This window comes from Megalops cyprinoides, chromosome 7, assembly GCF_013368585.1.
Source record: "Megalops cyprinoides isolate fMegCyp1 chromosome 7, fMegCyp1.pri, whole genome shotgun sequence".
Lineage (NCBI taxonomy): Eukaryota > Metazoa > Chordata > Actinopteri > Elopiformes > Megalopidae > Megalops > Megalops cyprinoides.
In genome coordinates this window covers 33,626,138-33,651,007 of record NC_050589.1, presented here as the reverse complement: position 1 = coordinate 33,651,007, position 24,870 = coordinate 33,626,138, and the positions used below count along the sequence as shown (strand labels likewise).

The window sequence follows — 24,870 nt, the reverse complement described above, 5'->3', positions numbered from 1 at the left end:
TCACTGTTTTATTCATGAAGCCTAGATGTTAATCAGAATCAATTTGTTAGGCTGTGTGAAGGCATGCAAAATATTCTCAGCTTTATAAGTTTGCTGTTGTAGGCCTTAAATTCTCTTCCTATTGACTGGTTCATAACATAAAACCACAGATTCCAATTGGTCTGTGTTCAGCCCACATTCTTACCCAACAGGCTTAAATCTGTACTTATTTAATGAAAACTGTTTGAAGGCATGCCTTTTTAACCATGAAAAACTTGCCTTTAATATAAATGATACATTTATTAGTATCATCCCTATAATTAATTCTCTGTAATTAAATTAATAATATTTATTGTCAAAATATGTCAAACTACGACAATTTACACACATTGAAATGTCTCAAATCCCAATTTAAATATTGATTTAGCTGATGGTAATCTTTTACTTTCAACTTTTTATGATACACTAACACATACTTGACATACCATGCATTTTTTTATTAAAAACAATTTGTAGAATATGCTTCAAGGAGAGCATAGGAATAATCTGAGCAGTATTACTGAAGAAGCACCCTCAGGTGGGTGATGCTTTCTTCATTGTATATTATGCAGACATGGATGCATGGAAAAGCTGTAGTGTAAATAGTGTGCACCCTCTGGTGGTCACTTTGATGTACTACCAAAACAAGATCTCCATATACAGTAGTTTTCCTCCAAGAACAAATTGTACCCTATCATGAAGCAGACCACGATTTGTAGCTGAAGCCTGAAGTCTGCTTTGCACTATTATATTAAAAGCAGAGATTATGGGAGATGTAACAGCTTGGCGTTTGAAGATTGAGTTGTAAGAACACAAAGGTCTTTAGATCTAAAGCAACTGTGAGATTAAAAATGTCAAAAGGGCTGCTTACTTATCTCCTGTTTACATTCAAACACTTCCCGGCCTTTTTAGCTGCAGGCAAACCCTCCCTCCCTCCTAATCACAGAAATTGACACATGGGAATGCCTTGAATTTGAAACATTACCCTCGAGCCAATTAAAATCCTAACACGGGACGTGCTATCTAAAATGAACCCCCTCATTTTGGCCCAGCAGGGCAACCTCCACTTGTACGTCATGGATCTTTTTTCTAAATGGTGTTAAAACAGAGCTATATGAATATATATTTAAAAGCAGAGCTGTCATTGTACATTCTAATTTAAGACAACGTGTGCCTTGCAAGGTTGATTGTACATAAAAGCGTAATAAACTCTGATTTGTTAACCTTTATTGTTTCATTGCACAAATGCTGAATTAATCCATTAATGAGTCTCCCTTGGTACAACAGCACACTATATCTGTTACAAAGGAAGCAAATAATCGAAAATAGTTGACTATATAATGAATGAATTTAGACAGAAGTTAAAAAGAATTGTACTGCGTATTGACTTTTTAACTTTTTTTTAAGCTTCCCATGGGAAAAGCATGGAGTGACACTGTAGAAACTGATGTAGTACCATCCTGGTAATACCCTGGTAATGCAGTTTTTATGGTTACAGTAGCCATTCCTGTTTGTTAACCTCTGTTGACACTTAGACAATGACAAACCCTCTCGCTGCAACAGAGCTGGTCTGCACAGGTTTCAGTAACTTAACTTTATTTGCTGACAGTGAACTAAGGTAGTTAATTTAAATGTTTTGAATTGGCAATTAGTCAGAACATACTTCAAAACACATTCAAGTTAAATACCCAGGTTACGAATGACGGAAAATTCTAGACCATCTGGCACATCAAGGCCGTGCTCTATTCCAGGAATTCCTACATTATTAATGGTTTTATTCAGCGAAATGGGATGGGACAGAGAGGAGTGTGCTCTCCATGTCCGATATTTTGCATGAACCAATGTTTACTCCTTTTTCACGTGATTGCAGGACGTGACTTCTGTGATTTCACGTGAATTTCCGAAATGCACCCTCACACATTCTCAATTCCTCAACCTTTTCACAGTATGGGTAGGGGACAGGACAAAGGTGTGCACTTCTACCTGTTGTCCACAAGAGGGCACTCCCCGCTCCACATGCAGAGGATTACTGTGTCCCACTTAAAAGGAACAAGCGCAGACACGCACAGGCGCACACACACACCCGCACGCGCGGACCGCCTCCTCTGTCAGCGATGAGCGAGTCACGTGGGAGCTTGCCAAACGTCAGGCACGACGCGCTGGCGTGAGCACAGCATTATCCCAGCATCTCAACAGGACAGCTGAATGCCGGCGCGGGCAGCCTGAAGACAAAGGTCTGCTCTCTCCCACCCCCTCTTCAGCCAGATACACGCGAGCGCGCGAGAGAGGAATCTCTGCTCTGTCCCTCCCTCCCCCCCCCCCCCCCCCCAACCCCCCCTCCCCTCCCTCAGTGGAGGAGAAGAACCTTGAAAGGAACGAGGCGCCGGACGAGAGGCACGGAGAGATGGCTGAGCTGAAATCACGGAGCAGGGAGAGCGTGAACAAGGTGGAGGAGGAGCAGGAGAAGATGGAGGGTAGGTGTCGTGGGGATGGGGTGCAACACGCTGGCTGCCATGCGGAGCTCTGCAGCAAAGGGAAAGACGCAGAAACAGAGAGGAAGGGTGGGGGGGGGGGACAGGGGACAGGAAGCAGCACGAGGTGGCATGCTTATGTATTGCATCAGTCTGTAATGCTTTACCCAGGTAGCTGTTATCAGGAGATTTATGATTAGTGCCTCGCAGTCAGAGTGCCTTTCTTTACATTCCATTCACAGCAATATAGTAAAGAAGTACGGGTTGAAAAAGCCTGCCCTTTTTTGGTGATGAAACAAAACCTGCACTATGTATATGCAAATCAGAGGAGCTGAGATGAATGAGCAAAGGATGCATTTCTAGCTATTCTAAAAGGAGTATGCAAAACCAAAATGTGGATATAGTAGTGTTCCATGTGATCTGGTTTGAATTTTGTAATGGCTAACTACTATCAACCACAGTAATATTAATATGTGGCATTGTGCAGAAAGAGGCCATTATGCAGATTTCTTGATGAGAATATTCCCTCATGACTCTTAAAGCACACAAGCTTTTGGGATGCACCTATCATATTAAATGTGCTGTACACATGTCTGTAATGCTTTCCTGAATGTTTTCCCTGTGAGTTTTGCCACACCAGCGTCTGACACACATGTGCTCACTTAAACACTGGAGAGTATGGTACAGAGTCTGTTTCCCAGCACATCGATGCCTCAAGGGCCAGACAGTGCCTTGCCTAACTTTTCTCATCGGGCAACTTGGTGAACGAGCATTTTTTCAGGCAACAACTGTAACCAAACACATGTATAGGCAAGCAGTATGTTACAAAATTCAACCACAAAAGTCACTCGGAGGCAAAAATAAGACAGACAGCCCCGAGATGTGGTTTCACAGGTTAAATGGGCAGAGGATGTGGATAGCTTGTTTGTGCAAGTCTAAAGAGGAAAAAAAAAAAGATCCTGCATTGTTTCATAATTGAGCAGTCTGGCAAGCTCTGTTGCCCTAGTTTGAATAACAATTTTAATTGAAGAAATGAAAGACAACATAGTGAGATTTTTTTTTGGCGGGCATCGAGTGTAAACCCGCCCCCCCCCTTCTCTCATGCCAGTGAAAGCCGCGACAGAGGACAGTGCTCTGAAAGAGGTGCCGGCTCCCGAGCCCGCCAAGGACAAGGTGGAGCTGAAGAGGAGCATCACGCTGTTCAACGGCGTGGGCATGATCATCGGCACCATCATCGGCTCGGGCATCTTCATCACGCCCACGGGGGTGGTGAAGGAGGCGGGCTCGGCGGGCTTGTCGCTCATCGTCTGGGCTGTGTGCGGCGTGGTCTCCACCATGGGTGCCCTGTGCTATGCCGAGCTGGGCACCACCATCACCAAATCCGGCGGGGACTACACCTACATCCTGGAGGTGTACGGGAACCTGGCGGCCTTCCTCAAGCTTTGGGTGGAGATGCTGATCATCCGGCCCTCCTCCCAGTACGTCGTCTCCCTGGTGTTCGCCACCTACCTCCTCAAGCCCCTCTACCCGGAGTGCTCTGTGCCCGGGAGTGCTGCCAAGCTCATCGCCTGTCTCTGCCTCAGTGAGTAGAAGTGGGCCCCGCCTCACACACCAAAAGGGCTGGCAGGTTTTCAAAAGTCTGATGCACAGCCCAACTGTTGGAGGAAGGAAGCAAACATGTTCGCATTTGCCACAAAATGCAAAGACCTCTCACAGAATTCAGTCATATGCATTTACATTCATATTTAGTCATTCAGCAGAAGTCATTTGGGTGTTTCCCACTATTCTGGTGAAACTGGTCCCTACAGTCTGGCTAACTAATTAGGTAAATATTAAATACATTCTTCCTCACTTTGGTTAGTACTCTGGTACACAATGTGGATGAGTCATTCCCCCCCAAAATCCAAAACCTCTTTTGAGAACCTTCAAAGGGATGAAAATAGCTAAATAAATGCTGTGCATTATGCCATTGAATGTGGCAACGTTACCATACATATGGGGTTGGCACCACCAAATGCCATCGAATGGTTCCTCTCTTCTGAGAGCTCGCCGCACACGTGCCGCTGTCATGTCCGCCTTGTCTCACCCCCCGCCCCTGTCCCCCGACAGCGCTGCTGACGTTTGTGAACTGCATCAGCGTCAGGGCTGCCACTAAGGTCCAGGACATCTTCACTGCCTCCAAACTCATAGCCCTGGCCATCATCATCGCGTTCGGCTTCATCCAGATCGGTCGAGGTGAGACCTCCGCTCACCTTTCCCAGCTGCAAGAAATGCACACAGCAGCTAGGCTTCTACTAGAGCGCCTCCATCGACTAGGCAAAACCAACAAGCTCAGCAAAGACAAGTGTTCACATTTAACTCTCAGGGCATTGACCTGTTAAATTCTAGGCCCAGAGCAAAGTTACTTCATTTGTACTTTATTTGTATACTTACTCAGAGCAATTTACATAGCTTACAATTTTTGCATGCTATCAATTTATACAACTGTGTATTTGCTAAGGCAACTCAGGTCAAGTACCTTGCCCGAGGGTACGACAGCAGCCTTCCTTGGAATCAAGTTTGCAGCCTTTTGGTTATGAGCCCTGCTCCTTTCCACTACGTCACACTGCTGCCCAGTTTGTTTAAACAACCTGAATACGCATGCACTTACCTGCCTCCTTGTGCGGTTAATGTAATGGGTAGCCAGTGGGTCTGTTTGTCAGTGCACTGATCAGGAAAAACTTGAAGTGTAGTCTTTCAACCAGATAAGATGGCGATTGTGTTATATTTACACACACTCTCTCCCAGCTGCCTAAATTAACTTGGCACTTGAAATGCAGCTAGGCTGGTTCTGTGAGAAATTAAATGTGCTCAGTTGGATGCACCAATCAGCTATGTGCAGGCCATTGTTCTTTTGCTTCCTGTTGTCTCTTCCCTTGAAATACCAGCTTTAGTTGGTTTTGGATTTCAAATGCTTACTGACCTCCTCCATAAAAGTGAATTCGTTTTTAATATGAAATGGTTAGTGCAATTTGTAACATTAACTGTTTTTAATGAACAGTCCTTAGCGGGCTTTAAGTTAGATACATTGTTTAAGGTGAAATCTTAAGTTCATTCCTCGTTTTGTTTGCATTTTGGGAGAGACAAACACTGTAAGATGACAACTGTGTGCCTCAGAGAGTTTGAAATGCACTGACCGTATGATTGGATTTTTTGCATTTAATTACACTTGATTTGGCTCGGGCTGCAACCGAAGAGCTGTTTTGTATTTATGCAGGCAGTCGTAAAACAGGCTGACTAATGCTTCTTTTCTGCTTCTCCAAAAACAAAAACACACAGTAGGTCGCTAAATTTGCTGAACCTTGTGTTTGCCGGAATGAAAACAATTCGTAATAGGAACTTTGTCTCATTTTATTTATTCATTCATTCTTTTTTGAGTTATCGGATTTCTAATCTGTGTCAGTCAAAGAAAATGGTTTTTTATGGGTTTTAGTTGAAAACTTTTAAAATAATATGTAATAATTCAAATGCATATTTGAAATCGCGGATATTATTAGATAATGTACCCAAGTACGTACTCCAGATATCATTACGTAATTATGCATTCTCTTTTACCCTCTATTGCAGCATACTGTGTACAGGCTTACATTTCAGCTTTGACGTGGGGATTGCGGTGGAGATCACACTTAGTTGTACGGACATGATGAAAGAGATAAAGGGGTTAAAATAACGGAGGATAGGTATGACGGAAATAGCTGTTACGAGAGGGTTAAAGGACGTGGAATTGTAATACCTGTAGAAAAAAAAATGGTTTATGAGCAATCCTCCTCCTGCTATTTTCCCTTTTAAAATCGTGACCGCTGAATTTAATTTGAACTATATAACATTACTTGTTAGAGCTATTACGTTGCTCTGAAGTGTATGTGCACAATCAGGCATTGTACTGAAGTCCCCCTGCTACCTGCATGTACTCTTATCTCCCTGGTAACGAGCCGCAGGGCACCACTTCGTGTTACAGGACTAGCTTGTCTATAGGTTGCGAGTTGAAATGGATGCACGTTAACCAATACACTGCCATGTTGGAGATTATTTCGAGAAACATGAAATGACTGCAAACAATGGGATAAAAAATAAGGATTACAACTTGGGAGCCATTTCAATTAATTAAAGTGAGCAGAGCGCTGTAGAAAATGAGTCGGAAGATCAACATGGGAAAGAGATTGCGACTGCATGTATCGTGACACCCAATCTGGGCGCACAGAACCCATATCCGCTGCCCTCGCTCTTCAGGCGCGGTTGTCATGGAAACTGACCGGCAAGATCGTCAGCAGCTGCCGCGCAATGATGCGGCCTCTCAGATCAGCCGTCTGGCGCGGTGGTGTAGAAAAACAGCATACAGCGATTGTGATTTTAAAACTGACAGTCATTTACATTAGAAAAGAGACAAATTTTGGGCAATACATTGCCTTATGCTTTTCACAATATCACGAACGTTGCGGTCACATGTATTTCAGACAAGAGAAAGGGACACCGTGTGACTCATGAGTGTATTAGTCATGGATTAACAATATAGTATAGCTTTGGTGTGTAATACAAGCTGATATCACCTGTCTGTGGTGTGAAATCTCTGCAAAAACTATACTGCAATTTTTTAAAATTCCATTTGTTATCATTTGGGGTAGTTTTACTTTAGACAAAATACCAGGACAAGAGGTGTTTAATCAGTCTGTTCTGAACTGAAACCAATGCTATGTAATAACAGATGTGTCACCTGTGACCTGGACAAAGCAGAGAGATTGAACAGGGCCCTTAATGCCGCTTTGTATACTTGCAGTGCACAGTTGCTGATTTCTACTCTTTGTTTAAACAGGTGACATCCCTTACCTGCAGCCGGACCTTGCATTCGAAGACAGTAAAATGGGAGTGGACAACATCGTTCTCGCCCTTTATAGTGGGCTCTTTGCTTTCGGAGGCTGGTGAGGGACCTGCATTCATTCTACAGACACCAGTCATTCGAACTTCACCCCTTAACACCTCAGATTATATTAGAGTTGCTCAGCAGACCCAGTTCTTCAAAGCTTTTCGCTTCAACTTCCTTGAAAATGATACTCCATAGATATTGTTTCCATGATGTTATTGCAGACAATACTGGTGATTCCAGATTGAAATTATATCTATTATCTTTGGTGCTAAATGATATCAGTTGTTGGTGTAACTGGATAGATAACACTGTGAGAACAGGTTCTTACATCAGATATTTTTGATTATTGAAACATTTTAAGATTAAGAACACTTATTCATTTTAAAATAATATGTTCTTATGCTTTTGTATGTTGGTAATTGTCAACAAACCCTGGAACATGAGGGATATGATGATGAAAGCTATTTTCTATATTATACACATTTTATTAACGCCTTAATGCCAATGAGTGTAACACTCGTCTCATCACAGATTTAATTCTTCTTTGTGTTTTTCCTTCAGGAATTATTTGAATTACGTTACAGAGGAAATGATCAATCCAGAGAAGTAAATCACTTTCCCTTTTTTTGTTGAAAAACATTTCTCACGAATAATTTTACAAAGTTCTTTAATTTAATTCTGCCTTTTGCCATGAAAGTAATTGTTTTCTCAAGGCAAAACTTAACTCAGAATTGACACCTAAGAGAATCACACCCTTAAACTAGTCTGCTTTATTTGCATTGTACAAGGCATTTCTGCACATGGAGATCAAAGTCTTTCTCTGGAGCCCAAAACCCCGAATGCATAACGAATTGTCTTTTGATTTTTAAGCTCCATAGGGTGTGTATGGAAATTCATAAATGTTTGCTGTCAGCTAAACAGTACATGAGTGAGCCTCATTTATGTTCTCAGTTATTCTTCTGTGGAATTAGCAGCACATTTTACCTTTCTGATCATTCATTTTTATCCATTTTTATTTTTCCTGAGCAAGGTGTTCATGCCTTAACATGTCCACGCTCTATTTGTTTTTTTTGTGGGGTTAATTTCTCAGAGTCCCATCAGTGCTTGAAGAGTGTGCACTATGTACTCAAAAATCTAGTACATGCTCTTCAAATGTATTTTGTCCAGTCATTGTTATTCATTTCAGTGTTCATTGGGAGGGCTGCAGTGAAATGTGCTGCCTCGTCCAAGCTTGTGGCTTGTGCAGTGAGGAGTGCTGTGAGCAGTCTGTGGCTGATGGTTGTCCCGTCAGGAGGAATGCCCTGCGATCTTTGCCTCTGTTTCAGAAACCTGCCCCTGTCCATCATCATCTCCATGCCCATTGTGACAGTGGTGTATGTGCTGACCAACATGGCCTACTTCACTACCATTTCGCCACAAGTGATGGTGGACTCGGAGGCGGTTGCCGTGGTAAGGCTTTTTTATTATTCTGATTATTATTATCTGTTACACACTTTCGCCCAGAGTAATTTAAAAAGCTGTCATGGAATGATACATCAAATAACGTATCACAGGGTCAACAAGAACAAGAACTTTCACATAGCTACAGAACAGCAAGTCATGCAATAAATGACAGTTTATGTGGCACGCACACACACATACAGGTACATACATTTTCATGAAAATAACAGTATATAATTCTCAACATTACATTTATTTACTATATTATATTTCAGTCAGAGAGCCTCAGTTTGATGTATTTAGCTAGAGAGACAGTAAGAAAGACTGAAACATTCTGCTAACAGTTTGGATCTAAGCGTAGGTATTTGGGATGCTTCTATTTGCAGGTGTTTGGGGAGTACCACCTGGGCTTCATGTCCTGGCTTATCCCAGTCTTCGTGGGGTTGTCCTGCTTTGGCGCTGTCAACGGGAGTCTGTTTACCTCTGCCCGGTGAGGGATATAACCACCACCCCACCCGCGCCCCCTTTCTGACCTCAGGTGATGGGAGTGATCATAACAGAGGCCTGTTTGCATTTTTTTGCATGATTGTTTTGTGTTCCTTCCCCCCAGGCTTTTTTACGCTGGTGCTCGGGAGGGACAGCTCCCTGCGGCGTTGGGCCTAGTCCACACTGACCTTTTCACCCCCGTGCCCTCCCTCATCTTCACTGTGAGTCACATGACCACCCCCTCTCCCCCCCCCCCCCCCCCCCCCAAATGTATACGCCTTTGCCAGTGTCTGTGTATAATCAGGTATGCTACCAAGATGAACGTAAGAGGCTATGAAGCTGAATACACTATTAACAGTAAGAGTACTGGAAGTACCAGGTAGTGCCTTGTGGGTTCAAGTCCTCGTCATAACAATGCTGTGGTGTTCTTTGTCAAGGTGGTTAACCTCCATTAGTCTAGTAAAATGCTAGTAAATGAATTTATTGAAAATCGTGCAAGGTATATCAGAGAAAGTCTTTTATGTTGCTGGTGATAACCAATGGTTAGGCATTTGGTTATTCTCTACTATGCTGCAAATGAAACATCCCAGTATGGACTGAGCAGTCTGCAATTTCCTGTTCTGCATGCACAGTGCTTGCTGTCCATGATGTACGCCTGCTCCAAGGACATCTTCTCCGTCATCAACCTGTTCAGCTTCTTCACCTGGCTCTGTGTGGGCATGGCCATCGCAGGCATGCTCTGGCTGCGCTGGAAGAAGCCTGAACTGAGGAGGCCCATCAAGGTGAGGACCCCTGACCCCTGACCTCTTGACCTCTGACTCCACAACTGTTACAGTTCTGATTACTGCATAATTTACTAGAATCCAGATTTACCATGGAGAACCAGTGCAAAGCAGCCAATAACCTAATAGTTTTCCAATAAAATAATAACTGGGGTTTGTGTTTTTTACCGCAAAATAAAAAAACTAACAATTGAAACCAAAAATAACTAAAGTCAACCAGGATACTTGCCATCATGCCATCTGAATTGCATGGGATCAACAGGCTAAGGTTAGAAAAACTGACAAAAAGATTGTAATGCTGTGTATGAGTTTGGTACACCGGCAGTGTATGACATGGCTGTTTTTAAAGGTATTCCAAATTTATATCAGATTGAGGTTCACATCTATGGATTGATGCTCATTTATGGTGGTTACTATGCATCTGTGCTCCGTAGATGAGTGATGTGACTGCAAATTTCTTAGACAAGCTCACACAGTCAAGTAAGAATCAATTGTTTTGACAAAATTTTAATTTTTGACAACAGCATTTTAATTAACCAGCAATTTTATAAGAAGTAACATACTCATACATGTACTCATACATACATGTAACTCACCAATAATGTTACAACTAAATGATGAACTTAACAACTAAAGTAATAACCAACCAAAAATGTAATGATGAACTAGTAACACAATAACTAATCAATAATGTAATAATGTAATGATAACATAATAACCGATTACTAGTAACTAACTGATAATGAAATTGCACAAATAACAGTCAGTTTTCACTGAAAATGCATCAGGAGGTTCCCAATTGGGAACAGAATGGGGAAATATACCGGTCATTCAATAGACAGTAATTTCCATACAGTCAAAGCATGAAATTTGCATTTGATGTAGTTATAGTGGTACTTTAATTGGCTTGGAATCTGATAAAGTGATTGTACTTGGCTGTGGGCTAAGGTTGTGGACCCCCCGTGTCGTAAACAGGGAAAAAACAGGGGAGAGACAGGGTGGAGGACAGATGACGTGATCACTTAACATGGAAAGGAAGTGGTAAATGGGACTTTTATAGACAGGACCAGTTTGACTAGATGTGGTTAAATGCTTAGGGATCGTCTGTAAATTCCGCTCACAAATACTTGTAATTTCAATTAAACAGAAATATGAAGTATACATGATTACAATTTTGGTGTTTCCTGTACTTGCTGGGGCAATTGCAATGAACGTAGTTTAGCGTGGTGCTAACATCAGGATTTGCTAGGGATTAAGACAGGATTATTTAAATCTGAACAAGTGCACGATTATCTCATGTCATTTGGGATGATTGCAATGGTCTTTTGAGAGTTTTGCATGTTGTGCTTTATTTAAACCTTTGCTAATACTTTAATTGTTTGACAGCAAATGTGATCTTTTGTTTGTTATGACTAAAGAGGAATGTGTGGATGGAGCAGAATTTAATTGCATCTCGTTTAACCTGAAACATAAGATGATGATGTGTACACACATGAATGAATGAAATCTGAAATCATTTAAAGAAATGCAGCTGTTTCTGTGAAAACTAGAATATAGTCACACAAGTTATTCAAATATGAAGTCTTTTCTCACATGTGGAAATAAAATGAGATAACTTAGTTAACTAGCTTCAGTGATTTCATTAGTCAACATTACTTTTTGTGATTCTTGTACAACTGAATTACTGGCTTGTTACTACATTTTCAAATATAACTTTCAGTAAAGTCGGTATACCTTTACCAACTTTAGTTAAAGTTAACAAACTTTAACTTTACCAACCAGCAATGCTGGTGTCTCATAAGTTCCACGTGCTTAATGGTACCCAAAGGACCTCAAGTTACATAGATTATATAGTTAGAAAATGCTAACACAAATGTGCAATTGTAAAGACATTTTTGGGGCATTTCTCATAACCCAATTGAGTTAAAACAAACTATCAATGGAGACTAAAATCAGGATGATCCCATGGGAAACCAAAACAAGCAGATTGCAAAGTTGTCATTGTAATTGTGCTACAAAATTTCATCAAGCATTACAATGAACAATCATTGTAATCATCAGATGGGCAGCTGTATGTCTGTGTCCATGACGATAATTGTGACATCATCACGGCCTGGTGAAGGAGGAGGTGTCTTGGTGGTGAAAACTCCCTCTCCCGTGTCTCTGCTCCCAGATCTGTATCCTGATCCCACTGACCTTCGTCCTGGGCTGTGTCTTCATGATCGTGGTGTCCTTCTGGGCGGCCCCCTTCGAGTGTCTGATTGGAAGCGGGATCATCCTCACCGGCATCCCCTTCTACTTGCTGGGATACAAGTGGAAGAAGCCGCACGTTGTGCGCAAGATCCTGGGTGAGACCCCCCTCTGCGCTCTCCTCCTTCCCTGTGGCACGGATCAGGAGTGCTGTTTGTTTAAACTGAACTAAGTAATCAGGGTCCAGCTTCACTGGCTGCGGTCATCATGCACATCCTTCACCCTGTCCAGTAAAGGTGCCAAGCGAGTGATAATGAGCTTCATCTCTGAGCAGCCACTGTTCCAGCAAGCTTAGAACATGTCTCCTAATGTTCAAAGGCCTAATGCTTTCAAACACATCAACATCCATTTTAGAAATGAGAGAAATGTAGAGAGTAAAACTTTAGAGTTGAACGTACATGTTATTTTTTACACTGATCAGGCAGAAACTCCAAGCCTGAGACTGCGTTTTCAAGAACATGTGTTGTGAACCTGAAAGAGGTCGACGTCTCTGTGAACGAGACATGAGCCTCTGTTCTCATCACACAACACATTCTAAAGACCAATCCAATGTGTTAACAATTGAGCTAAAGGCAATTTGCCCCCAACTCCATAGGCACCAACATTAGTTAACACAGGAAGTGATGTCACCACTTAGGGTGATGCTACCTCTCTGCTACCCTATCAGCTTTATGCAGGACTCACAAGCTACTACTTTCAGCTGTGCTACACATGCATATGGGCTTCTAATGTCAGTCTGTTCACTTTCCCCGCAGAAATTTTTACAATGTTCTGTCAGAAGATTTTCATGTCCGTTCCGGAGGATCGCGATGCTGCCGAGTGACTCTGACAAAGGAAGGAAGGACAGACGGAAAGAAATATTTCAGTGTGTTCGTTTCAGTGACATGTTTACATTCTAGTTTATTGTGCTGTTGCTTGGAGTAGTGTCATCACGTTTTTGCAGGGCTTGTGGGGAAACTAGGCCTCAGGAACGTCATGAGAGGCATCTACTTTCCGTTCAACCCCTCTCCCTATCTTTGCCCTGTTTACTTTGTGTGTGTCAAACTATTTCTTAAAACAATGGGTCACAGTGACAGTTCTGTAAGAAATTAAACCCAGGGAAAGTATTTGGTTCGATGTACCAAGCCTTAGTTAATCAACCTTGTGTGGGCCATTGACTTGTATGTTTGGTAGGTCCAGTTAAACTTTTTCCCCTGATGATCATTTTCAAGTTGTCTGTTACAGAAAACAGCCCAGACACTGCCTCTAGGTGCATGCGTCACTTGTAAGCCCCATTGGAGGATATCCCCTATTTATAATGAGGACATGCTGTCTCGGAAGTTGTTGCTTCTCATTTTTGCAGTGATTAAAACAGGAGTGCTCAATTGGATTCATTGAGGAAAAGAACAAGTGTTACCCATGAATATTCAAGCTGAAACGCATTGTGCTTTTTGTACATTTAAACATTTAAAGACAAACCATTTGAAACTAGGAATTGTTCTCTCAACTCGTGAAATGTCCTGACTGACATCACCCCTCCACCCCTGAAAAGTTCTGTAACAGAACCTTTCAGAACCTTATTCAAGGTGTGATTATATGTGTTACGGTGCAGTGTGCTGTTTGTAAAGTCCATTTCAGGTCTTTTGATTCCAGCTTTTTTGCAATTGGGCAGTCAATGGCCCAATGTTGCCTTGTCTTTTGCTTGGTTAAAAGTCAGTTGGTGTGTGATTCGTGAGACCAGTCTAGAGTGAACAGTGCCAACAGCATAGCCAGCAGGTGTAATTGGAGCCACTTTGTTAGTTGTGCATTCGTAGGCATTTTGCATTAAGGAATCAACAAAATGTTGTTAGATGTAGCCTGTATTACAGACCACTGCCTGTTTTTTCACACTTGATTGGCTGTATCACTCACATGATGTGGTCAGGAGCAGGGCTCCCGAGTGGTTCAGTCAGTTAAGGGGCTTGTTCCAAGCACAGGCTTAGCCCCACAGCCCAGACCCATGGGCTCTGTCATTGACCAACAATGACCAAGAGTGCACAGCGGAGGAACACAATCATCTCCATTCTGCCAGAGGTTTGGAGAGTCCCATCGACCAGGGTCTCCTCACCACACAACTCAACAGCACCCTTGAGTGACTATGAATTCCTCAGGTGATGTCAGTGGGGGGTTATGCCCATCCTCTGTTCAGCGTTTGCCCTCCTGTGGTGCACTGTGGGACTTGTAGTGTAAAAAGTAGCCACTGGCTGCAGGAGAATGTGTCCTGTGTTAAGGGACAGAACGAGCATAACATGCACAATTGCCAATTCGAAAGTTGGCAAGAAAATTGGTAAAGAGCACAAAAATGGAAAAAAAAATCAAGAAAATGACAAAAGCAACAACACCACAAGTCAAAATAATGGGAGCACTGAAAGTGCATTCTACAAATGATTAAAAAGGGTGAATTATGAAAGCAATGTAAATAGACGTATCTATATTTTTGTCTTCTTGTTTTTGTCTCTGTAAAGGATTTTAATGAATGTCAGCATTAGGGGACAACAATTCTTTGAGGAGATCCTATACCTGTCCCAGGTGACTGAAATGTAATGTACAGCCAGTGTTGAGAGTATGAATATAGATTATCTGACGCCATGTTATGACTATAAAGTAAAGCCTTCGATTGTACAAGCTGCATTATCGAATGTTACTGTCTAAGGTTTGTACTGTACTTTTTGTAAATGAACCTAAATGAAATTACTGTATCTCTGTCAACTATAAAGGTATTTGTCAGTAACCATGGCAGGTAAACCATGTACGATTAAAGTATTTTTGTTCTAAAAGTCCTTTTGTGTCAGGTGGTCCTCTCAACAGAGGTATAAATTGATGTGAAAAATGGCTATTTCTAGAGATTCTCCCTGTAACTGCTCTCAAATGAGGCCCACATTTTCAATGTTCCCTGGTCATTAGCTTCCTCTACTTCACTTGTGAAATTGAAGGAATCATCTTGCATGCCACTGACAGTGCACTTAGGAGGAGGCAACTTGGGTTTTAAAATCAGATAGGTGGCATTTGAAGGAGCCCTCAGCGTTCGATACCTCAATCACAAAGCCAGACATTAAAATTGACTGTCATCAACAGCAAGCACGCACACCCTCAAGTGCACATGAGCCAATTCTTCTCTTTCAGTCTGTTGGCACTGTCTTATACTTGTGTTTCCTGTTCGAACATTAAACATCTGCGGTAACAAATTTGTCATTTTAAAAGGGTAATAGATGGAAATTAATAAGAGGTGTTCTGGGCGGGGGTGAGCTAAAAAGATCTGATAATGCAATAGATCTGATGGGTGGAAAATGACTGAGAAAAACATTCAATTTTATGAAGAGTGCATCATGGAATTTTTCTTTCTGAACAGAACAGAAACTTTCAAGTGCATTGTTGTGTATCCTATTATTCAATTTCATTTTAAAAATCAGTTTTTAAATCCAGAACAAAAATAACAAATTGACACTTTGGTATGATCGCATCCATATATTATTGAATTTTAGAAACTACATGCAATTACAGCATATAAATTCCAAGGAAATTACAATATATGAAGGTGTAAAAATTCCAAGCTATGGCTATTAGGGTTATTTTCTCTTTCTTTTAAGTTCAACTTCACTTCAAAAATATGACATCATTGCTTGTTTTCCTTTTTAGGTTTGGTGTTCATTTTGAGCAGAACTTGATAAGATGCTATCATCTTTGTTGCCAGCTAAGGCAACCAAGAAAGAGGAAATTACAGTGCTTACAGAAGCTGTATCCTGGGGATTTTGAGATAGAATATGTCATTGAATTTCTGAACTATTTCTTAGATAATTAATCCAGACACTGCTGCAGAAACATGTTTTTAATACATAAACACAAAATTGTGTTTGTGGAATATACAAAAGAGACAGATGCGAAATAGAGTAACCAAACAATGTTTCTTCAGATATTGCCTTGACAGGGTGATTAGTACTTTTGTCCATTTCCTGGACTTGGAAATGCACAGTCTGATACAGCTGATTACCTATATTCAGATTGGCCTCACTGGATTTCAATAACTTTTTTTCGGTAAGAGCTGTTTCACTGTATTGAACCCAAATGTGTCGATGGGTCACCATGATGTCCTGATGGTGTTTTTTTATGTCAGATTATGGCCTATCAGTCATATTACAGGACAGTTTATGCTCTAAAATCATCAGAGAAGAGGGCATGCCAGACTGCACAGGCAGAGAGTTACCATGTGTGTTCAACTTAATTACTTAGATAGATCAAATTGAGCCCATAGAGTTATGTGTGGAGATGTGTGGAGTTATATAAGTCACACCTCGGGCATCCCTACATTTACATTTACATTTATTCATTTAGCAGACGCTTTTTATCCAAAGCGACTTACATAGGTGACAGTTCTTTACAATGTTATCCATTTATACAGCTGGATATTTATCATCCCTATAGTAGCTTTGTTGTTTTCTGTCAGCTTAAACCCCAAGAGTCCACTTGTCTTAGGATAAGATGGTAATTGTCAGCTACTAGGATGGAATTTCAGCCCTATCCTATCAAAAAGTTTAGTAACCAAAGGCAAAATTAATTTTCCACTGACAAAGGGCTAAATGAACAGAGAGCTTTTTTCTATTCACCTAGAAGGATTACGGTTATGTTTCAGCAAGATACAATGAAATACATTTGCATACACACACAGACACACACACATTCACGTGTACAAAGGGATCCATTATCAGTCTGTACAGTGCTGAAGGTGGAGAAAATCTAGATCTAGAGCTGGCCTACCATTCATAGGCCCCTTGTACCTTCAGGGTGGAAGACCTTCAAAGACATGTAGCTGGAGATGAGGGTCAAGATGTGAAGTGTGGCGGATAGGCATTCCAAAAAGGGACAGTAACTATGACCAAGAGCACCCCTTCACTTGAAGGTGCCCCTCACCCCCGGTGGCCCCTTGCTCCTTCAGTAAAGGGGCCAGACAGACTCAGTAACTGCCCTTAATCCCAGTGAACACCAGCTGGTCCTGCACATCTGCCGCTTTCCCCCCCTTTTCCGGCCTGCATCATAGCCCTATATCAGTGCCCCTTACACTTTGACTTTTAAGGCTGCTGCGATCCTCCCGTGGGCCCCTGTGGGCCACCTGTTAGACTCAGGTATGGCTCCAGGATTCTGCTGTCACTCTGCTCCCTCTGTTTTTAAACCGGCCGACTCATTTATAGCACAAATGCTCCCTCTCCTCAGGCTATAGAGGACTGTGACACAGTGCTTATTTTACTACACATCTGCTTAGCGCACGCTCTTACCCTAGACGACTCACTTAGCTAGCGTTTGTACATATTAGTCATCTATACAGCTGGGCATTTACTGAGGCAATTCAGATTGAACACCTTGTTGAGAGTGCAACAGATCCATTGGTTACAAGCCAGGCGACATCACACCAGGACTCACAGTGCAAGTGCAGAAGAAAAAAATGAACATGTGGACACCAGCTCTTACTACCCATTCTGAGGGGCCACTGTGGAAATGTCTTTGAAAAAATACATTACTGTGCATGCTATTTGTTGTAGTAAGCTGAAGCAATAAATACAAAGTTTCTACTTGTTCATGGCTTCTAAACTGACATTGATTTTTACTTTTTATTTTGCCCTATATTAATTTTAAATTGAAATGACAAATTATCAGGAGGAGGTAATATAGTAGTAACTTTAAAGTGCCTTGAAATATTTATTGAGGTTAAATTACATTACAGCACTTTTTTATCACTATCACTTGAAAAACACTATGCACCTTAATGAAATGGAGTTGGATTAATACACAGTAAATATACTGCAATATACTAAAAACCTACCAGATGGCGCTATAGTATCGTCAATGAAAACAACATGCACTATAAATTATGTTTGCTTGTGGTGAATGGAGGAAACGACTAGATTGACATACGCACTTATCACCATTGAATAATTACGTTTCAAAAAATGCGAAAAAAGACATTTGTTTAAGTTATTGCAGAAGAAAAACATATGTCTATCAGCCTTTGGGAAAAGGTTGCTTCGTCCAAGCAAATTGTAACAGCGATGTACAGTGCGCACGTGACGGAAGTTTTGGAAAGAAATTCCTTTAATATTTCTTGGTGAGTTGTGTGCCTATGTGAGTGCAAGAGGTGCGGCGGTAAAATAAGCAGACCTATGCTGTTGGGAAGATTCATCTAAACGACTCATTGAAGGACTTTTTTTTACTTTGCTTATCAGCGTTTGCACAAGTACCTACTGATGAAACAAACCAAATAGTTTACCGATAAACCCTTTTAAGCCAAATGATGTACAAATAGTTGCATCTGTAATTGTATCTGTAATTCTCTTCACAATCAGCAGGGGTCTCTCTACTTCCACGTGTTTCAGAGCACAAAAGAAACTGACCTGTTCTCCGCTTGAAAGAATGAGAAAGCGCAAGTGGGGGACGAGAACGCGGTTCTGGGCTAACCTAATTCAGCCATCTCTCAGCGAAAGGCGCGTCTGCCCACAGCAATACTGAGATAGCAGATGGTACGGAGAGAGTGAGAGGAAGAGGAAGAGAGTGAGAGGAAGAGGAGGTTCAAGAGTGAGAACATGAGCGTTAGGAAGAGAGTGAGGTAGTCAGAATGTGGAAAAGTAGAGAGGGCACAGGGAGGGGGGCTCTGTTCTTCAATCACTGTTGATTACAGCTGTGGATTTCATATCACAATCAGCTACTGCTACTCCATCATGTCCCTAACATACTGTGATACGGTTATAGTGTCATACACCAATGTGCTCTCTACTCGTAACATCAAAACACTGGGAAACAAATGATGGATCTATTCATTTGTACTAAAGATGTTCTTTTTGTCTCAACAACCTCCACACCATGCAAGTTAGTCAATAAAATAAAGCATTGTCAAGCTTTCTGTCATAACAAAATGGGTTCCATCGACGTTTTTAGCAGTAATGCCTCCCATGCCCAAATGCTGTATAATTAAATAAATAAATAACTTAGAAATAAAAAGTCATAATTCTGGAGTTAACCTAATCTGCCAAAATTTTGTTCCCTTTAAAAGTGACACACCGATTCACCTAAAAAAGACAGAAATCACACAGCATACCAAATCTCCCAACATGAACGGGACTTTTCACCGTTCCTGCTCCCTCGGGTAGAGAATTATGGTCGGTTATTTCATGCTAGGGCATGCTTTTTCTTCTGCTTTTCTAACTGTATATATTAAAGAGTCAGGTTAAGGTTATTAAGTATGCCAGAGAGCGAACTGTATTTTTACTCAAGTAAGCTTTCTGGGAAACATTCCATCAGTTCCCTTTTATTCTTGAGCATGTAGTTATGAATTTTAAAGTAGACACATATTACAGAAGGGGGAGGGGGGAGTGAAGCTGTGATCTGAATTTTGAGCAGTGTCAGAGCAGGAATTTTTTTCCTTTGTAAGTATTTCGGGAAAAGGGGTGAGGTACCCCTGTGTTGTTCATACTGGGCCCAGAGATCGAAAGGACAGTTGATGCAGGCCCAGAGTATAGTTCCAGGAGCATATCACTCGTATATTAATAAACAGTTGTTGGTACATAACCATATGTATATGTATAACCCTCTTTAATAGAAACACACCATTTCTTTATACCTCTGTAATCACTGCTATTAGTGTGAAGTAGCAGTCAGGGACGTTATTGTGTAATGAGACTGTTTTATGCTCAGATCCCTTGTGGCTGATGTACACTTGAGCATGGTATTTAAACAGAATAGATTCTGTAAATATCCAACTCTGCAAATGGAAAAAAACACAACTCTGGCATCCAAACCACACTGGATATGGGTATTTGCTAGGCAACTAAATAAATGCAATATTACGACATGCCATTTTGTTTCATCAGCAGAACCTCTGCTGGGGATGTGTGGGACCAAGCGTTAGCTGTGCTGTGCTAACAAAATGGACCGATTTTCCTCTTTTCCTCCGCCTGTTTTCCTCTTGCACAAGCACACATAATAAATAAGCCATATTGTTTGGCCGATGATAAGACTCCAGTGATTATGATCCATTATGGTATTATTAATCCCGCGCAGCCCATGCAAACAGATGGCCCGCACCAAAACAAACGCAGAAATGACAAACAATGAACCTAATTGAATTAGGCTCGGGGAAAAAAAAAATGAAAGACTTTTTTCGACGAACACCCATTCTGTTGAGCTGAGATCCATTTCATAAAAAAAAAAGGGGGATTGCTCCCTGCATTGTCGTTTGCCCTGTAGATAAAGTTGCAATTAGGGCCGGAGGTGACAGAACACGTGACAGTGAAATGACTTCCGGGCATGTGGTTAACATCTACAATGGCTTTGACACTTCTGGTCGGTTTTTGTGTCAACACGCTCAACCCAGCCCCCAGTCCAGCCACATAAGCAGGGTGTTATGTATTTTATTTATACTGCAGCTGACTTTTTTTAACACATAATCTTGGGTGGGTTACCCACAATACTCTGCAGCCTGTATAGAACACAGGGGTGAAACAGAGGTCGGAAATGAATATCTATAGTATGAAAACAATGGTGTATGCTTTAGGGACAGCATAATACAACAGACCCGCATGAAACCTACAGTAACTAGCTAGTTGGCTATACACTTAGTGGTTTGGTAAAATGTAAAAATAAACATGCTATATTTTCACTTAACTATTACTATAATTTAAATAATAATAATAATAACAATGACAATATTGCAGTGATTATTATTTTTTATTATTATTCTTATTTTACCTGTTGTTTATACAGCTCCTTTCTAAAAATTCAAAAAAAAAATAAAATTTCCTTACAGTGGGGTGCTGAAAAGAGGACCATAACAGCAATGGAGAAAACAATGATTAAAGGCTGTTGAAGGAGGCCTCGGGAATAGGGGAATTCCAAACGTGTAACCGCTACAAAAGGGTTAACTGACAGGTGTGTTGTTTCATGTTAGAGGCATGCTTGTTTCGCTAGCCCTGATATCGTTATCATCCAGCCGGTTTCACAGTGGTCTTTCACCATTCCTGCCTGTGGACAAGGCAGTGAATCAGTCTACACAGCTGTACCCAAAGCAGGCCCATAATGGTGCGCTTATCTCCGAGATCATACAGGAACAAAGCCACAAAGGGCTGCTTTGCATCAAGCTCTGCTGGTCTCATGTCTGAATTCATTTCCAGTGAACCTGCAGTCACCACAGCCTTACAGTTACTAATAAGCAAGAGAGACACTGTGAAATGCATGTCAAGGCATAGCTCAAATCCGTTCTGATGTCTTCTCATACCTCCCCTGTTCCTCGACCCCTCCCCCGACCCAGTCCTGCCTACCCCACCCCACCCTCCGTTGTGTCAGAATGAATCTCTAGCCTCCGTCGGGGTGTGTCTACTCAGGTTGCGGGGGGAAGCAGTTTTATTTAGTGGGCCCTGAATGAGCCAGTGAGCTTCATATTGAGACCAAGTGCTCTTTGTCAGAGGCCTTGCGTGTTGGTACTGAGTGAGGGGGAGAAAAAAATCAATCCTGGACTTAAATGCCTACAACAGAGTGGGAGATAAAGTGGCAGTGGCTGTACTCAGCTTTCAACCAATCAGGCATTACAGTGTATACAGTTATAGAAGTGAAACAACTTGCATTCGATGGCTTGCCATGTTTACAGAAATGACTTGTTCGTTGAAAAACAATACAAATAATCAATTGGTTTCAGAACAGACTCCTGCTTTGTATAGCTGACGTCTCAGTTGCACCTCAATCCCCACCCCCTAACCCCTGCTGCTTGTACTTGCTGTCTGTTTTACTTGTGGTATTGCGATGTGTTGTGGATACTGTGACTTGGTGACTGTGTGATATATGGTAGTATATGTACTTGACTTTTCTTAGTTCCCAGGCTGTCTAGTGTCAGGTTAGCACAAGTTAACTCACACCCATTGGCCTGGGAGTGTTGTGAGCCTGGTCTGACACTGTTTCTTACTTAACTTGAATGGATACACTTCTCTTGTGCTGGAAGTTACTCTGGATAAGAGCATCTGCTAAATGAATGGGATGTAATGTGACGTAATGTAAAATGATTATTTGTATGATTGGTAGATGTTTGATTGATATGATTGGTAGTGTTTATCCAGGGCTGCTTACATAGCTTAAAATTTTGGCCAAAAGTGAAGGAAACAGCTTAGAAACAACAGTATCCCTTACTCACTGTGTCCCCCAAAGTACAGCAGTACCTTATTTTACGACCAGATGGCAATAGCCAGCACAGTTATCAGAGCCCTTAAAAAGTAGACAGAACCTTTTTGTGTTACAGTTTTTTACAATTATTTTCACACGTGTCTCAATACCATGTCCACCTTTTCAAAACACTTAACACATTCACCATATCAGTAGACTATGTGAACTAAACTATGTATACTTTTGAATTGCTTTGATACAAAATGCATTCAAGCACCACTTCTTCCGAAATTCGTGAATACCTCTCTCAGTCAATGTTCGCCAGCGGCAAAATTCTGTACAACTACAGCAAATTTTGCAGACTTTTAGATACTCTGTTCAAAACAGTTAACTTTCAGTTCAAAACCTAACAAAATTTAGATCACTGTAGATGGAAATATGCTGCATTTTGACAGACAAATGAAACTATATGCTTGAAATAAGACAGATTATTCTGATTTTAGCAGAAAGGTTATTCAGTTTTTTTGTTTCCAGCCTTGTTACCATCTATACAAAAGTGATCATATTTGCATTGAAATGTGCATGTATATAGGCAAAATATAGATGTAGTTGTCGCTGAAGAGATTTTTCCACTATTACTGCTGTATATGTAAGTCATGGGCTATCAGTGAGAGAACGTGACCCAAGAATGTAAATATAGCAAATTTACCACACTCAATAGTTGTATCTACAGTATTGTGACAGGCAAAACAACAGATCAAAAAGTTTGTTCTTGGTGTCATGATAGCTGCTTGGCTTCAAATATTTATGGGGCGTGGGGGATTGTAGGGGTAGATAAGATATGCTAAAGATTTTTTTCTAAAGGTTCAAGGCAAGGGAGAATGTTGCAGTAAATGTGAAATTCATAAAAATTTGACCCAAAATACAGAGGACTCCATGGATCAGCATTAAGGCTACAGCAGACTTCTAGTGGCAGTATCATGTTGCTTCACTTACTGTACTAGAAATGAAAAGCATCTGCAGACTCTTTGTTGTACTGTAGTATACCTCAGAAATTGAAGCATAGAGCTGTCATGAGGCATATTCCAACATTTCAACATATGTACTGTAAACTTTACTTTTTTTACAATGCAGCACTAATCTATGCAAAAACAGAGGATATGGCAACACATAATATTATGCATTTTGCAATGCTTCAGGTTGTTTCTGTTTTTTAGTTGATTGTATTTGAGTGGCAAAGTAGTCTTGCTGGGAGAGAGCATTTGCTATAGTTATGGCAGCATAAGTCACTTTTGGGTGAATTAAGTGGATTGTAAGATTAACTGATGTGCTCATATACATGGTTGTTAAGCACACTGTGTTAAGAGTGGGTATGGTATTGAACTAAGTGTGAAAACAGTTCTAAAAAACTGTAATATGCTTTTCTGAGCTATTTACTGTAGGATGTTTACTGAAGAAAGTCATGTGTCTTGCGTAGCAGTAGAACAGCATTGTTGCACCTTGGCTTTGAGCTTCTAGTTTTGAGTCTTTTGTTTTGCCAACACAATAACTTATTGATAATAATGTGTTATGTATCTGAAGCATCCAGTGTGTCAGATGAAACTACTCTCCTGCACCCAACCAAAAGTGCAGTGCACATTTTTGAAAATGCATATTGGAATTCTAATGGTGAGTCCTGGACCCATGGTATTACCTCTTTCAGCTCTCCTGCCAAGCAGTGCTCAAAGACTGGACTCAACTCCACTTTCAAAGACTAAAGACTGCAGCCAACAGCTGCAGAAATTACTGGAGTAATATAATAATATTAGTACTTAAAAAAAACTTTAGTCAGAGCAGGTGGGAAAATCAGCATGCATTAACTCTCTTTCACACAGACACTTCGCAATGCAGTGAGAAATGACTGACCTCTGAGGTCTGCAGTTAAAGGTCAGATCGACCGCAGGTGAGAGAGCAGGATTGAGGCTCTCTGATTAGCAGCCTCTCTGAGTGGGTGTCGCCTCGGCCCGTCCTGCAGGGCTAAGCAGAATGCACTTTTTGAAAACTCTCAACTTCGTGGCGAACGCAAACTAAGCTGCGTTAGAGCTACTTCACCAAACGTGACCATTGCAGGCTGAGTCCAGCCACTCCGGCACGTTGTTCTCTCCTTGCAGTTTTTTTTCTTTTTACTGGAGCTCTCACCGCATAGCTTACGCAGCATGCAGACTTGCACAAGTGCAGAGGCGAAAAACACTGAGTCATAGCTTATGCTGCCGCTCTGCACAGCCCAGCGCATGCTAGGCAGTGGGGCGGGTGGCAGTGTGCTGCCCTGTACGTGTGAATTGTCAGGAGGTGATGTGCCACAGATCTGAGAGCTATGCCAGGGTGAGACGGAAAA

The 24,870-nt window shown here is 41.4% G+C and overlaps 1 protein-coding gene across 1 annotated transcript; it reads left to right on the top strand.

The window, feature by feature from the left end:
- The first annotated feature begins 2,381 nt into the window (after positions 1-2,381).
- On the top strand, positions 2,382-15,522 carry LOC118780457 (large neutral amino acids transporter small subunit 1-like). Its single transcript, XM_036532938.1, has 11 exons — positions 2,382-2,492; positions 3,598-4,071; positions 4,599-4,724; positions 7,339-7,444; positions 7,951-7,995; positions 8,715-8,838; positions 9,216-9,319; positions 9,440-9,536; positions 9,948-10,097; positions 12,271-12,445; positions 13,103-15,522. Exons 1-11 carry the CDS (start codon positions 2,423-2,425, stop codon positions 13,168-13,170), a joined length of 1,539 nt encoding a protein of 512 aa, XP_036388831.1. The 5' UTR covers positions 2,382-2,422; the 3' UTR covers positions 13,171-15,522.
- Positions 15,523-24,870: the final 9,348 nt, after the last annotated feature.